The sequence below is a fragment of the Podarcis cretensis genome (genome assembly GCF_951804945.1).
Source record: "Podarcis cretensis genome assembly, chromosome: 8".
NCBI classification, from domain to species: Eukaryota; Metazoa; Chordata; class Lepidosauria; order Squamata; family Lacertidae; genus Podarcis; species Podarcis cretensis.
The window spans coordinates 88,727,980-88,744,589 of NC_137177.1; the positions used below are offsets into that span (position 1 = coordinate 88,727,980).

The 16,610-nt window shown below is 45.5% G+C and overlaps 1 protein-coding gene across 1 annotated transcript; it reads right to left on the reverse strand.

Annotated features, from left to right (window-relative positions):
• Window positions 1–3,879: 3,879 nt before the first annotated feature.
• On the reverse strand, window positions 3,880–15,958 carry NFU1 (NFU1 iron-sulfur cluster scaffold). Its single transcript, XM_079987603.1, has 8 exons — window positions 15,826–15,958; window positions 13,170–13,276; window positions 12,237–12,372; window positions 10,316–10,382; window positions 8,786–8,900; window positions 6,694–6,757; window positions 5,332–5,506; window positions 3,880–4,292 (listed from the first exon to the last, which is right to left on the reverse strand). Exons 1-8 carry the CDS (start codon window positions 15,864–15,866, stop codon window positions 4,248–4,250), a joined length of 750 nt encoding a protein of 249 aa, XP_079843729.1. The 5' UTR covers window positions 15,867–15,958; the 3' UTR covers window positions 3,880–4,247.
• Window positions 15,959–16,610: the final 652 nt, after the last annotated feature.

Genomic DNA, 16,610 nt, shown 5'->3' on the forward strand with positions numbered 1-16,610 from the left:
TCCGCCGCCTCACCAGGCCTCCGGGCTGCCGTGTCACTCGGGGCGACGTGGCAGCCGGATCAGCATCCGCCTCAGGTGGAGCAGCCGGAGCCCCGCAGGCCGGAAGGCGGAGCGGGAAGCAGGCGGGCGGGCGGGGGGCTCCAGGCGGGGGCCCGACGAGGCGCCCCCTTGGCGTTATTGCCATTCGTAAGGTTAATGTTACCGTCCTGGGTCCCCTGGTTGGTGGTGGCTCGTGGCCCGGGCAAAACAACGCGCCCGTTGGGGGGCTAGTAAGGCGCGCACCCCCTTTGGGGTTAGATTCAGGTAGGGAGCCGTGTTGGTCTGACGCAGTCGAAATACTGTACAGTATATATAAAAATCGTCCAGGAGACTCTTGAGAGTCCCATGGACTGCCAGAAGATCAAGCCTCTCCATTCTTAAGGAAATCAGCCCTGAGTGCTCCCTGGAAGGACAGATCCTGAAGCTGAGGCTCCAAGACTTTGGCCACCTCATGAGAAGAGAAGACTCCCTGGAGAAGACCCTGGTGTTGGGAAAGATGGAGGGCACAAGGAGAAGGGGACAACGGAGGACGAGATGGTGGGACAGTGTTCTTGAAGCTACCAGCATGAGTTTGACCAAACTGCGGGAGGCAGTGGAGGACAGGAGTGCCTGGCGTGCTCTGGTCCAGGGGGTCACGAAGAGTCGGACACCACTAAACGACTAAACAACAGCACCTTAGAGACCAACTAAGTTTGTTCTTGGTATTAGCTTTCGTGTGCATGCATGCTCATACCAATAACAAACTTAGTTGCATGCACACAAAAGCTTATACCAAGAACAAACTTAGTTGGTCTCTAAGGGGCTACTGGACAAGTGTGTGTGTGTGTGTTTCAACACCCTTTGGGGATTGCTGTTATTACCAGCCTGCTTCTTTGTGACTCTAGGCTGCAGCAAAATGAGGCGCCCCTTTGTGTGTGGTTGTCAATATCATCAGTCCACTAGCTGGTGGCTCTAGGCTCTGGCAAAATGGGGCTCCCTTTTGGGGCTATTTATGTACAGCGGTAGGGACCCGGATGGCGCTGGGGGTTAAACCACAGAGCCCAGGACTTGCCGATCAGAAGGTTGGCAGTTTGAATCCCCGCGACGGGGTGAGCTCCCGTAGCTCGGTCCCTGCTCCTGCCAACCTAGCAGTTCGAAAGCACGTCAAGTGCAAGTAGATGAATAGGTACCGCTCCGGCGGGAAGGTAAACGGCGTTTCCGTGCGCTGCTCTGGTTCGCCAGAAGCGACTTAGTCATGCTGGCCACATGACCTGGAAGCTGTATGCCGGCTCCCTCGGCCAGTAAAGCGAGATGAGCGCCGCAACCCTAGAGTCGTCTGCGACTGGACATAATGGTCAGGGGTCCCTTTACCTTTACGTACAGTGCTACTTCTGGTTACATACTTAATTCGTTCCGGAGGTCCGTTCTTAACCTGAAACTCTTCTTAACCTGAAGCACCACTTTAGCTAATGGGGCCTCCCGCTGCCACTGCACCACCGCACAATTTCTGTTCTCATCCTGAAGCAAAGTTCTTAACCCAAGGTACTATTTCTGGGTTAGCGGAATCTGTAACCTGAAGCATATATAACCCGAGGTACCACTGTATTTAGTACCCTTCACTTTTTGACTTTTCATTTCCTGCCCTTTGCCCTAAGATCCTAGGGTGGGGTTAGAAATCAGTTTTAAAATAATTTGCCTTTCCTTCTTTGCCATAGTACCAGAGCATTGTGGGGCTTTTTAAAACAATGCTTCCGGCAAACTCCAGAGTTGCCCGTTGGAGCTTCATGAAACCTCCATGTTCAGCAACAGTCGATTGTCCGGTACCTGCTGCAGGGGACAAGCAGCAGGGAGTGGTGGTGGTCCAGTAGCCACCTTCATGCCCCCAACTGATTGCAAAGGGGTCTTGCTTGGCCTGCCCTGGCAGCCCCACCCGTTCTCCCGCTTAAAAGAGGCAGGTGGCAGAAAAGGCCATCTGGCCCCCTTCCATACTGGAGAATGGCCATCAGTCCCAAGAGAACTCTAGGCCAGGCGGGCTAATGGCCAGAGGTTGTATAAGGCAACTTCCTGTAGCGACTGTGGGCCAATGTGGTGCAGTGGTTAGAGGGTCGAACCTGGAAATGGGCGAGACCATGGTTCAGATCCCCCCTCTGCCATCATGAAGCTCAGTGGGTGACTTTGGGTCTCAGCCTAACCCACCTCACAGAGAAAGAGGACAGCCATGTATGCCACCTTGATTCTCCATGGAGTAAAGGTGGGATATGATTTAAATAAGTAACGTGCATCGTGCATGGCAACAGTGCACTAGGTGCGCACAGCAGGAGAGGGCAACCTTTTGCATGCCTGGTTTGTGAAACTGGTCTATACTAGAAACAGAATCTTCCCCAATGTTGCTTCTTCCTTCCCATGGAATGAGCCTCGCCACACTTGGTGGTGTTCTGGTTTGCCATTCATGCACGGTAAGAGTCCCCCACTGTGGAAGCAATGTATTTCCATTTCAACAAGGCCTCCTTTGATATTTTTCTTCTAGTTCTAGCATTGGGAGAAAAAAATTCTATCCAGTTTCTCCGTGCCATGCATAATTTTATAAATGTCTGTATGTCATTTCTTGCTCTTGGAAGGTACCTAAAACCGAAGGGAGCTGCTGCGGGCAAGATCCATGCGCTCCTACCTGAACTGATCACTTGCTGGCAGTTCCTGAGAATGGAAGTAGCCTTGACAAACTTGACACCCAGTTTACCTTAGAATTGACTTGTTTCAGACCCCCCCCCCTTTTGCTGATCCACCAGGAAATGCTGAATAGAGTCTTCCAGGTCTCTTGGGGGTGGGGGACGTGTGCTGGATTACTAATTCTCAAGTAACAAGCTATCCTTTTCATACCACTGTACTTGTCCTTTCAAATAAAAGGAAGGAACACTGTTGTGAAGATTAGGTGTGCTGATTGCATCATGTTAGGTAATGTGATGTTTTCAGAGGCAGGGAAAAGTAAAACAGTAAATACAGAAGGGTTCTCTTCCAGGAACTTGGAATGAGTCAGAACGTATTAAGTGCGTCAACCATTAAAAAGTTCAAGATGGCCAGAACCGATAGTGGTCATATACTAGCAACTCATTCTTAGCCCAGGGCAAGGAAAAGACAGTGCCACAAGCGCTGCAGTGGTATCCTACGCAAGACAAACATGGGTTGCTTCTGGTTGCCCTCACACAGCATATGCTTACTTGAGTATTTGGCAAAGTAATTTCCCATTTGCCTTTATTGAAAAGGCGTCAAGTTTCCTTGGGGAGTCCCAGCTCCTATAGTTCACACATTCTTCCCAGCACAATTTAAAATTCATTTACCATATTGGCATGAATAAAAGCCTCACTTTTTTTCCAAATTCTAGCCGTGAAAAGTTAAAAGTACAGCTTAAATTTGCAACCGTACAAAAATTGGCTTTTACGGTACCACTGCTGAAACAGACATACGGTAAAACAGAACGGGTGTGAGTGCCTGCAGAATTTTAAGGGAGCGGCTTATATTCTGGTATTGTCTTTTTTTCTCCCCCCCCCCCCCTTGAATTTTAAAGGTGTGGCTTATATTTGGGTGCAGCTTATATTTGGGCCAGTACGGTAATGTGGGTTTGCTTGACCATAACACACTCTAATTTTGTTGTTGCAGCTACTTTGATGTATTCAAGAAAATACAGTAGCAAAAGAGTTGGTTTTCTTATTTTCAAGGGTTAAATTCAGTTTCTAATCCCCATTTGTGACCAATAATAAGGAAACCGTTATCAGGATTCACCCAGTATTGTGCATTTAGTAGCAAAGACAACAGACCTACAAAGAATAATAAAAACATGGCTTATATAACAGGAAGGCCTCAAAATAATAAAGCAATAATTTATATCTGTATTTATCACTACATAATTCTTCCAACAGTATGGGCTGTAGGTCACCACAGAAGCTACCTAAATCCAACAGAGAGGGGAAATATTTTATAAATGTCACATTCTGACCAAACAAAATCTATACATTTTCTTCTTTTTGTTTACAAGAATAGCAGCAAACAGACAGCCACACTTTCAAGAATACTTTTCGCTTGTTTTCTTAGAACCATGAAGCAGTGAAGGAAACAGTCCTGTGTCTGGGAAAAGTGGTGACAACAGCTGAACGTTTTTCTATAGCGAGTGGCTAATTTAGACAAATCAGCTTGGAAAATAATTTTAGCTTAAAGAGTCCAAAGCTTTCCCTGATTTAGGTTGACTTCGCTTGTTCTTCTTCTTCTTCGTTATCGACAACCTGAAAGATAACAGATTGCAGTACTAAGGGATAGGCAGCTTTTAATTCAAAAAAATAAAAACACATGCACATACGGGTGTCAGAAATCAAAAGGTCCCCGAGATCCTTGTAGTTCAGCAGTCACAATACAGATGAAACACAAGTATTGAATGTTATTTTGAAAAGCAGATTTATTATCTCAAGAAAACCATGGCATAACCTCCTTTCTACATCCAACTCAGCGTTTCCAGCTCAAAGTGAAGCAGCACTTCCAAAGAACTATGACTTCCTAAGAGTGTGGATGAGATTGTCAGTAACATGAGAAAAGCCGTCTTCTTAACAGAAGATCACTGTTCCCACATGACGCTTGTTGCACAGACTGGAAAAGGTAAAGTGAAGGCCATGCCGTCGCCATCTCTTTCTCAACACAACACAATCAGTGCAGCCCTCCAAATGTTGCTGTAAGCCATCAGCCCCAATCAGCTTGGCCCATGGTCAAGGATGAAGGGAGTTGTAGTCCAGCATCTGACTGGCCAAAGGTTCCCCACAGCTGATTTAGACACCGCCCCACTCACCCCCTCTGTATCCACAGATACGTTCTGTGATTTGGTGGTTCACTGGGCCCCATGCCTCGGATCACTGTTTCTGTGATGCTGGCAAGCACAGCTCTGCTGCTTTTACTGAAATATTGCATACCGGTTGGAAAAAAGGGGGAAAGGCAGCCAGAGGGTGGGGATATGGAATAAAGCATCCTGGTGGACAGCATGATTGGCTGGAACCCTGAAGCGAAACACTCCAGGTGGGGTAGGGGTGCAAAAGGAAACTGCAACACGTTGATGCTGGTCTTACTTGTGCCCAGAGAAATCCTGTTTCATATTCTGTTGTTACTTCTATAATGACCCCTCTATACCTAATTTTTTTGCACTGAACCCAGTTACCAGATTTGAAGTGTCAACTTTCATTTGTAAAAACTTGCTTGTACGGAGACGCTTTGAGATGTGGAGAAGACATTCTATGAACAAACCACCCCGATTTTTAACACCCTTCAATTTGTACCTACCTGTTCCACACCTTCTACTTCCGGAATATAGAACTGCAGCATGTTTTGTATCCCATTCTTCAGGGTGATGATAGAACTGGGGCAGCTTGTGCAAGAGCCTTGCAGTTTTAACTGCACAATCCCATCTTCGAAGCCCTTAAAGATGACATCCCCACCATCTTCCTGGACTGTTGGCCTGAGGAACATTGTCGATAAGATTTCAAAGTATTAGTGGAGTAAACCACTGAAAACCCCAAACATTTCTATACATTTAGAAGCAGTTCTCACCCCCACTTTTTTGGCCACCTCCTCTTTGTATCCCACCTCTGTACATTCTCTGTTGCACTAACACTTATTCTCAGAACAGCCCAGCTCTTGCAGTTCATCAAAACACCTCCCTTCTCCTTTCAAATCCACCATCAGCAACTTTTTCCTAGAACAGCTAATCCCAAGCTGAGTATCTTCTGTTTATTTTATGTGCATGCTCTCTGCCACGGCAACCCCTACTTTACTGACAATAAGAGCTGATTACGGAAAGTGGAATAAATTATACAAATCCAGTCATTTTGCATGCATTTGCCCAGTTTGCAACTTTTATCTTTGAAATCTGGGTAGTGGTAATGAGAAGCTATGTAAAATGCTGGAAGTCCTTGCTCCTGTCAATCTCACTTCTGAAATGTCATCACAACAGACAAAATGGATTGTAGCTGGCAAATTAATGCATCCAATTCAGGGGTTGGGTATTCATTCAAGAACAAGCTGCACCTACATTCCAATGAAACCAGCGCCTTCATTCTCCACTTATACTGCCCTTTCACTTCCCAACAGACAGGCTGTTATTTTCCAAAGGAACAACGAAGGCTCTGTCTGTCAGACTGGCACTCACTAAAATGCTGGAAGTGCTTCAGTGCAGATATTGACATAAGCACCAATATATAAATGTGCAACTGTAAAAAATTTCCCTGCTGTCCTCCTGGCTAACATCAGAGGGCAAGGGATTCTAACAGAAATATATATTCAGGGATCAGAGTGATAAAAGCTAAATATCCAAAGGGCACGTCTATTTTAAATTCTTCATACCTCCCCTATTTTGAAGATGTTTACTGCAATCTCTTTCTGAAGTGAATTTTTAAGTCACATGCCTCTTTCAAAGCATTGTAAAAGCTCTTGGGAGAAAGTGGGTTGGGAGCACCGCTGGTTGAAAGACTTGAGCCAGCAGCATCCCGCTAAGTGAACAAAATACTCTTTTCAGAGGCAACCTAGGAAGAAGCACCAGCATCTCTGCCAATCCATCAAACCGGCTATCAGCAGAATTGCACATTCATTACTCTGCCACCTTCATGAAACACCAACAGTGTATAGGAAACACAGTTGTAGCTGTACCTTATTCTAGTATCCAGGAGCTCTTTTATCATTAATACAACTTCATCGTCTTCTTCAGATGGAGCTTGTGTGGTTTATGCAAGACAAAAGGAATGAATCATGCTTATCCTATTTGATAAATGTTTCCACAAGATTCCTTGAAAATAAATCCATTTACCGCACGAAAAAGCTCTGCTGAATAGCTTCTTGGGGATGAAATGACTGCAGAAAAGTGAGCCTGCATCACCACTGTCCCTGCCACAAAAGAAGCACAACAGTGCGCTCTTACTTGTGTTTGGTAATAGCCGCTCTGAGACTTCCAGCCCTTGTGTGCTAGCTGTTGTCCTGCTTGCTTCATAGCTCACTTGTGTTATATCTTTACAAGCAAAAATATGTTCAAACTCCACACACCCTTGGCCATATCTCAAACAAGATGGTCTCATTTATGCATTGTCTGTAATTTTTATGGAAGGTAATACCGTAAGTACAACACCTTGTAAAAAAGAAATCTCCCTGGCAGCAATATCTCTAAAAGATATTGTGCTATTACAACATGAATCATTCCATTGCTTACCAGGCATGTTAATATTAAAAACTTCCCCATCATCTTGTGACCACAGTCTCATATTTTCATAAATTCAACTATCTTATTTGCTTTCAAAAAGTCACATATTGCTATGACTGATCTACTGGCTTCTTTCTGATCTCCACACTCAACACTGTTAATATTGGGATCCCTATTTGCTCTAATACCCAGTAAGTTTTAATATTTCTACCACTGAGTTGTGGCAGAACAAGGCTGCTTGCTAATATCAGGTACTACCAAGCCACCATATTCAGGTCTTTCCTTGGGAGCATTGAATGTAATTACCATAAATTATTTCTGCAGGAGTTTACAATATCAAAATTCCCAGATAACAAATTCCACTGGATTTCCATGTTGTATGAATCTTGTTGGTAAACTCTATTATTAATTGTTCCACAGTAAATCCTAAAATTTAAGACCTTCCGTTTGATTTTATACCCCAATCCAATAATAAAGTCCTGTAAGGTAAAGGTAAAGGTACCCCTGCCCGTACGGGCCAGTCTTGACAGACTCTGGGGTTGTGCGCCCATCTCACTTAAGAGGCCAGGGGCCAGCGCTGTCCGGAGACACTTCCGGGTCACGTGGCCAGCGTGACATTGCTGCTCTGGCCAGAGCCAGAGCCAGAGCCAGAGCCAGAGCCGCACACGGAAACGCCGTTTACCTTCCCGCTGGTAAGCGGTCGCTATTTATCTACTTGCACCCGGAGGTGCTTTCGAACTGCTAGGTTGGCAGGCGCTGGGACCGAGCAGCGGGAGCGCACCCCGCCGCAGGGATTCGAACCGCCGACCTTTCGATCGGCAAGTCAAGTCCTCCCATATCAAAAGCTCCTCAGATACTGTATTGTTGTTGTTTTTTTGTAGTAAATTTTTATTAATTTTCCAATCATACAATTATTTTCCAAATCTTAACAAATTTGAACAAATTACTCTTTTTAGGCTTCCTTCAGCTTCTCTGGTAATCACCCGTAATTACTCTTCAATACACATTCCTTTAATTGCATTGCCATTTATCTTCCCTCCCTTTTATATTTCTTTTGACGATACCTCTTAAGCTTTTACAGTGCTTCTTGAAACCCCACCAGCGTTGTTTGCACATCACATACATTTTTCAGATAATCTACAAATTTTCCCCAATCTTGTATTGTAATAAGAAGGAAAGCTGTGCCTAGAGAAAGCTGAACAGAGAGGTTGAAAAAACCCAGAGTGTCCCTGTAAGCCCTGGCCTATCACAGCAGCAAAGACCTTGCAAGCAGCCCTCAGCAACACCATTTACATTTCTCCAGGAACTGTTTCTCATGTCTGCATTGTTTTGTTCCTTGTTGTTTGCCACCATGTGCTCCTTTGGGAGGAAGGGCAGGATATACATTTAATAATAATAATGAACCAGCCTTTTCTATCTAACCAGTGAGCCACCTAGCCCAACACTGCATCTCCAACAGTGGCCAGGCAAGCTCACAAGTAGAGGATGTAACCTGCCACTAACATCCAATACTCTCCTCCATCAACGTATTCAATATTAGCCATTTACCTGTGTCTGTACGGGGTGCCTCTTCAGTAATAACAGGTAAGCCAGAAGCATAGAAATCCATAATAGTTGCATAAATGTCTGGTTTAATTAAGTTCCAATCCACTTCTTCATTTTCCTACCAAGATTTCAAGAATTAGGTTAGGTATACATGAACAGCTTTGCTGAATCAGACCAAAAACACTTTTTTAAAGCCTTGTGGGAAAATGTAGGTCCTTCGAATCTATGAATAGCGCACAGTTTCTGGCACTACAGCAACTTAAAAACTGGCATGTCTTTTGTATCTTCTATTTTTGGAAAGTTTTAAGGAGAGCATGGTCTGCACAGTAAGTGATAACAGAAGCGCACTCCTCTTCTGGATTGTTTAGAACAGTGGTTCCCATTTAGCTAAGAACTGTGGACCCCATGTTTTTCAAAAGCCAAGCCATGGACCCCCTACTTTTGAAAATGTTGATATCTCTGTGCTAGTTTTTGTTATGTGAATGGTGCCACCATACCCTCCAACATGTCCTAGTGCAAAACCAGGATGCATGTCTTCCAGGCCAAACAGGATGCCCCATATGGTTAACAGGGATGTGATATAGACCCCCTGGGTGGGTTACGCAGACCCCCTGGGATCTGCAGAAAAACAACTAGGAATCACTGGTTTAGAATATTTATATAGAATGTGTGCAGATGAGGCTGACCAAGATGGCGGAGGGTCTGGAAGCCAAGCCTTATGAGGAACTGTTGAAGGAGCTGGGTAAGTTTAGCCTGGAAAAGAGACCGAGAAGAGATATGATAAAGGTAAAGGTAAAGGTAAAGGGACCCCTGACCATTAGGTCCGGTCGTGGCCGACTCTGGGGTTGCGGCACTCATCTCACTTTATTGGCCGAGGGAGCTGGCGTACAGCTTCCGGGTCATGTGGCCAGCATGACTAAGCCACTTCTGGCAAACCAGAGCAGCGCACGGAAACGCCGTTTACCTTCCCGCCAGAGCAGTACCTATTTATCTACTTGCACTTTGACGTGCTTTCGAACTGCTAGGTTGGCAGGAGCAGGGACCGAGCAACGGGAGCTCACCACCTCACGGGGATTCGAACCGCCGACCTTCTGATCAGCAAGTCCTAGGCTCTGTGGTTTAACCCACTGCGCCATCTGCGTCCCCAGAGATATGATAGCCATCTTCAAATATCTGACGGGCTGCCACATGGAAGATGGAGCAAGCTGGTTTTCTCCTGCTCTAGAGGGTAAGACCTGAGGCAATGGATTCAAGTTACAAGAAAGGAGATTCTTACTAAACATCAGGAAGAACTTTCTGACGGCAAGAGCTGTTTGACAGTGGAACAGTCTCCCTCGGAAGGTGGTGGACTCTCCTTCCCTGGAGGTTTCAAAGCAGAGGCTGGATTGCCATCAATGCTTTAGTTGAGATTCCACTGTATGGGGTTGGACAAGATTAACCACAGGGTCCCTTCCAACTCTACAATTCTTTGATTCTATTATCATTCCCTGTGCAGACACACACTACCAATATGTTTTTAGGGTTACCGGTTACCTTTGTGACTGTGATGAAGTCTGTTCCAAAGAAAATGCTTTTAACGCCTTCAATCCTGAAGAGCTGCCTACCAAAACAAAAACAAGAAAAATAAAGATCTTCATTCAAAACTCCTGCTCACTGTGAGCTTCCAGGTTTCTTTGTATCAGTATACCCATGAACGTTTGTAGGCTGATGACTGCCTGGCTACTAAGGCTCCAATCCTAGAACACTTCCCTGAATCCAGAATAAAGGTAAAGATACCCCTGACCATTAGGTCCAGTCGCGGATGACTCTGGGGTTGCGCGCTCATCTTGCTCTATAGGCCGGTATTTGTCTGCAGACAGCTTCCAGGTCATGTGGCCAGCATGACTAAGCCGCTTCTGGCGAACCAGAGCAGCTCATGGAAACATCAGAGCAGTACCTATTTATCTTCCCACCAGAGCAGTACCTATTTATCTTCCCACCAGAGCAGTACCTATTTATCTACTTGCACTTTGACTTGCTTTTGAACTGCTAGGTGGGCAGGAACTGGGACCGAACAATGGGAGCTCACCCCATCAAGGGAATTTGAACCGCCGACCTTCTGATTGGCAAACTCTAGGCTCTGTGGTTTAGACCACAGCGCCACCTGCGTCCCATTGAATCCGGAATACTTGCATGTAAACATGCATGAGAATGAGTTCATTGTATATATATAATAAGGGGAAACTACTCATGTAAAATATTTAGAGAGACTGAATCAATAACCAACTAATTACTGACTCCCGATCCCAGACTTGCCCTTCCTTCAATTTCAGATAATGACTCCAGAGAATTAACGTACAAAGATTTAACTCTATACAATGATGTGGAGTTTGATTTTAAAGGAACATTTAACAAGTGAAATCCATGCTCATCTCAAAGGAACCACACCATATAAATGTTATGGTACTTGAGCAAGATTTCTGCCTGCCTGCCTCACATGGACACCTGTGGAAGTGCACCCTAGACTGACTAGACATTTCTTGACTTGATTTGACTAGGTTTGATTTGCACTAATCATGCCCCCCACTTTTTCTTCTGTCTTGTTGGCCGTCTTTATTTGGGGAGGGGTTAGGGTCCAATAACATTTCTTATGCTGTTGGAATTGATTAATACTGTCAGGGAACTGACATCAGAGCGAGAGGCGGAGGCAGGGCTCCAGAGCGATGCCGGAGAGGGGACCAGCAGGGGGGAAGGAATTCAGCGTAACACCAGTAGAGAAGAGAGGGAGATGGAGGAAGTGGAGACAGCTCTCCAAGACCCTACACCAGAGACTAGTGGAGAGAGCGCTGACACGCCCCTGCCTTCCCCGTACTTGCGCAGACGAGTTCCGCGCAGGGAAAATAGGCGGAGACTAGGCGTCAAACAGCTCTTATGCTGGAAGAGGTTCAAGAAACGCCCACTGACGGATTCTGCAAGTGACTGACCGGTCACGGAGTGTGAGCTGTCAGCCAAGGCATGGTTGGCCAGGCAATATAACTAAAACTGAAGGCAACTTACGCACAAGTAACCCCCTTACAACCATCACAAATACCCTTTACAACAACAGAACAGATTTTTTTAAAGGGGTAAACTACGTATAACCCCTCTGCTGCAAACTCTGTCCCAAGTCTGCTTTCAATCTCACAGGCACCTGATTAGTGCTTGCAAGGCACAAATAAGTCCAGAACAGGGATAGGGGCAACAACACTTGGGCGAGGGGGCATTTTAGAGGAAGACAGGGAGATGGTTAAACGCTCCCTTCTCTGATGCAAAGCATCCACTTCCCAATAAAGCTTTGCACGAGATAATATGCTCCCAGGGCTTCGTTACAGCAGCTACGGTGCAATATGTAGTTTGCTCCTAAGTAAGTACCACTTAAAAGTACTTTGACACATAACTAAGTTATTGTCATACAACCAACAACAACGCAACAAACCTTGCTAAGGGTGAGCAATACGTGGAAGCTGGAGAAGTGAATTCCATAGTTCTAGATTCCAGCACTGGCTTTCCTGGGATAAATTTCAAGCTGTTTGGATTTGGAGTATCCTGTGTCTGAACAAACATAGACCTCACTGGAATAAAAAAAAAAGAATAAAAAACGGTGAGGTTTGTAGTAATCTGATTTGCACCTAACCTTCATAAAACATAAACAAGAAGAGCTGGGCTGGATTTGACACAAGGCCCATCTAGTCCAGTATCCTGGCCCCCAGAGGAGCCAGCCAGAAGCTTCTTGGTGCCCACAAGCATGGCACAAACACAAAGACCTCCCCATATCTTTGTCTCCAGCATCTGATTCTCAGCGGCATATTGTCCCTGAACATGACAATTTTATTTAGATGGACTAAGTTTCTCGATCAGGCAATCTTGTCTCTCCCCACCTCTCCCTTCTGCTGCAGGAGTTCAAACAAGTAACGAAAATGAGTGTTGTGAAGAAAAAGAGAGCCGAGAATGGTCTTGCTGAATGAGGTGTGGGGGCCTTGCCTTTCTCAGTCCATCTTCTGCCCACTGGGCATTCACAACCCTCTCTCCCTCTTTCTCTTAAGAGAGGCTCAATTTTTATTTTCTTGGCTTACAGAAACTCAACAAAACTTGAGAAGCCCAGATCCAAAGATCCAAAGTTAGAAGCAAATACACACTTTATACATGGAAATATTTCTGACGACTTTATAGAAATACTCATATACACATACACACACACACACACACACACACACACACACTCTCTCTCTCTCTCTCTCAAGAAGAGATGTTGGACTGAACAGTATGCTTACTCAATATACTTTTTGCCGTGATATAGCAATTTCAGAGAATTGCGAGTTTTTATCACAGCGTTCCCCCACAGAATTGTGATCGCAAGCCTAGCACTCACCTTTCATCTGTAGTACTGTGGGAGGAAGGAGCAGGTTCTGTTGGGAGGCAATGTGTAGGGGTTGTTTAGCAGTGACATTCACTCCTTTGAATCCCAAGTGGCAGAATCTTAAAGAAGACAAAAAACAACCTTAGCAAAAATGTCACAATTTCAGACTCCTTATAGTCCTGAGGCTCAATAAAGGCTTAACTAGTCCATCCTACAAAGTTAGACCCTTCCCTATTTTATGGCTCAAGTTAAGCAAAAATATTCCCTTGTGCCTTTCATGATCTCAGCTACTCTGGATGACCAAACCTGAACAAGAACACTGAAAACAGTCAATGGCTGAGTAAAGACTGAAAACACAATTCCAACAACCAATCCACCAGAGTCCCCTAGCTCTGAAGTTCTTCTCCTTTGTGGTTTGATGAGGGCAGAAGATAGCAAGATGTTATACAGAAACAGAGTTTGAAAGTTACAGGTAGTTAGCCGTGTTGGTCTGCCGTAGTCAAAACAAAATTTTAAAAAATCCTTCGAGTAGCACCTTAGAGACCAACTAAGTTTGTTATTGGCATGAGTGTGCATGCACACGAAAGCTCATACCAATAGCAAACTTAGTTGGTCTCTAAGGTGCTACTGGAAAGAGTTTGTAAGTATATGAGGTCAGCACCATGCAGGAAAGGTAACTATTCCTCTAGATTATTACAGTTCCTGCTTTCAATCCAGGGCTTCATTAAGATTTCTCCATCTTTTCTTTAACTATACAAAACAGGAAGCATGCAGGATGCCTCCAGAGCTTAAAAAGTGCAGGTTAGCAAAACAGGCAGTATTGTCATTTGCGTGACAGTTTCGGGAAGCCAAAGTATCAGGACAGCTGTGGTGGCCCAAAATTAAAAGAGGGTGTTTTTTGTTAAACCAGTTTGCTTTCATGAAAAAAACAGGTTTGTTTTTTTTTTAATGTGAAATGCCAAGGACTGAAAACCTTACTTATTCCTTCGTCAACAAATGGAACCAAATATTTAAGATATCTGTTGGGGACACTTTCGCTCCTCAGGACAGGGAACTGCCTTTGTTGCTTATTAATTGATCAATCAATCAATCAATCAATCAGTTTACTACGGCCATCAACCAGTAGTAGTCCATGCTTTCTTGCTTATGATACTCTGCCCAATTTGCTTCCTTTCAGACTCCCCACTCCCAGTCGGCATGGCTGTATGGTGCTGGGGCTGATGGGAGTTGTAGTCCAAAACATGCCATAATAAGCCATGAAACCATAAAAAACACCTCGTTAGGCGTTAAGAGCCACGAGGCTCTACTATTCCTTCTTCCTCAGAGGGGAGATCATATGCCACTCTCACAGCAGCCCTGGCAGCCAGGGGTGGTCTAGGGGTTCAGAGTGTCAGACCAAGGAGAGACCAGGGTTTGAATCCCAACCACTCAGCTAAGAAGCTAATTGCGTGGCCTCAGGATAGTTGCTGTCTTCTCTCCACCCACCCCACCCCCAGCATTAATGCTCACAACAACCCTGCAAGGTTGGTGTGGCTGTTGAAAGCCGCCCAAGGTCACCCCACCCCAAGGCTTCTTGGCCCTGCCCGCTGTGGCTGGCCAGGGGCAGATTTAGGTTTGATGAGGTCCTAAGCCAGGGGTCAGCAACCTTTTTCAGCAGGAGGCCGGTCCACTATCCCTCAGACCATGTGGTGGGCCGGACTATATATATATATATATATATATATATATATATATATATATATATATATATATTGGGGGGGGGGAGAGAATGAACAAATTCCTATGCCTCACAAATAACCCAGAGATACATTTTAAATAAAAGCACACATTCTACTCATGTAAAAAACACCAGGCAAGCCCCATAAATAACCCGGAGATGCATTTTAAATAAAAACACACATTCCACTCATGTAAAAACACGCTGATTCTCAGACCGTCCCCCGGGGCCCGGGGTTGCCTACCCCTGTCCTAAGCTACTGAAGGTAATGGGGCCCTTTTTAGGTCCAGCTGTCTTTTGCCAACAACAAACTGTCGCTGTTTTTTGTGATAAAAATATGCTATATGGTAATTTATGGACCTAATAGGTATCTAAAGCCATTTGCACATAACAAAATATGTACTTTATCGAAGCAACTGTTGAACTTATATTTTGGAACAAAATAAAAAAATTCCTTCCAGTAGCACCTTAAAGACCAACTAAGTTAGTTCTTGGTATGAGCTTTCGTGTGCATGCACACTTCTTCATACCAAGAACTAACTTAAGTTGGTCTTTAAGGTGCTACTGGAAGGAATTTTTATATTTTGGAAATGTACATCCAGTTGTTGTTTTCCTTTTATTTTGGGGGTCCCCCAAGAGAGTGGGGCCGTAAGCTATAGCTTGTTTATCTTATACGTAAATCTGGCCCTGAGTCCAGGCAACCCCGCAGAGACACCGAGGGGATCAGGCCCTTTTCTTGCCTCCGGAGCCCACCTCCCCTCGGAAGGGGGCCAACACAAGCGGCCCCTTCGCCTCTCACAACAACCCCGCGAGGCAGGCCAGGCTCTCCCGTTTAAAAGCCAAACACCTCCCCCCTTTTAAAATAAATATATTCTGGGGGTGTCGTTCCCTCCCCAGGCCGGGGAAAAGAACCCATGACGGGGGGGGGGCGGCACGGACGCAGTCACCTACCGGCTGCCCAGCCCCGCCGCCAACCGCCTCGCGGCCGCCATCTTGCTCCCTCTCCCTCTCGGAGGGGCGGCAGCCGAAGGACCCCTCGCGAGGGGCTGCCTGCGCAGGCGCCTGATTCGCCCGCTGGAGTCGGGCGGCCCCTGCTGGCCGGAGTGCGGAACTGCAGACTGAAGCGAAGGAAACGCGAAGACGGGAGGGAGGGAGGGAGGGAGGGAGGGAGGAGGGGCGTCTCCGCGTCGGATGTCCCGAGGCCCCGCCCACTCCTCCTCTTCACTCTCTGCGGGGCAGTGATTTATTATATTAACAAATTCATTCAAGTACTGTTTGTTGCTACTTTATTATAATTTTGTTTATTATATTAACAAATTCATTCAAGTACTGTTTGTTGCTACTTTATTATAATTTTGTTTATTATATTAACAAATTATTTCAATTTATTATAATTTTGTTATGATTTAGGTTTGATGAGGCCCTCAGCTACTGAAGGTAATGGGGCCCTTGATATGTCCAGCTGTCTTTAGTCAACAACAAATTGTCACTGTTTTTTTGTGTTGAATATATGCTACATGGTCGTTTATGGACCTAGGTAAAGGTAAAGGTACCCCTGCCCGTACGGGCCAGTCGTGTCTGACTCTAACTCTAGGGTTGTGCACTCATCTCACTTAAGAGGCCGGGGGCCAGCGCTGTCCGGAGACACTTCTGGATCACGTGGCCAGCGTGACGAAGCTGCAGCTCACAAGCCATCACAGCACACGGAAACACTGTTTACCTTCCCGCTATAAAGC

Excerpts from the sequence above, each read along its gene's own strand:
- NFU1 (XM_079987603.1), bottom strand. The coding sequence starts at position 15,866 with ATGGCGGCCGCGAGGCGGTTGGCGGCGGGGCTGGGCAGCCG. Across the intron at positions 13,277-15,825 it reads GCGGCGGGGCTGGGCAGCCG|ATTCTGCCACTTGGGATTCA; the intron begins GTAGGTGACTGC and ends GTCTTCTTTAAG. Across the intron at positions 10,383-12,236 it reads TATTGCTCACCCTTAGCAAG|GCAGCTCTTCAGGATTGAAG; the intron begins GTTTGTTGCGTT and ends TTGTTTTGGTAG.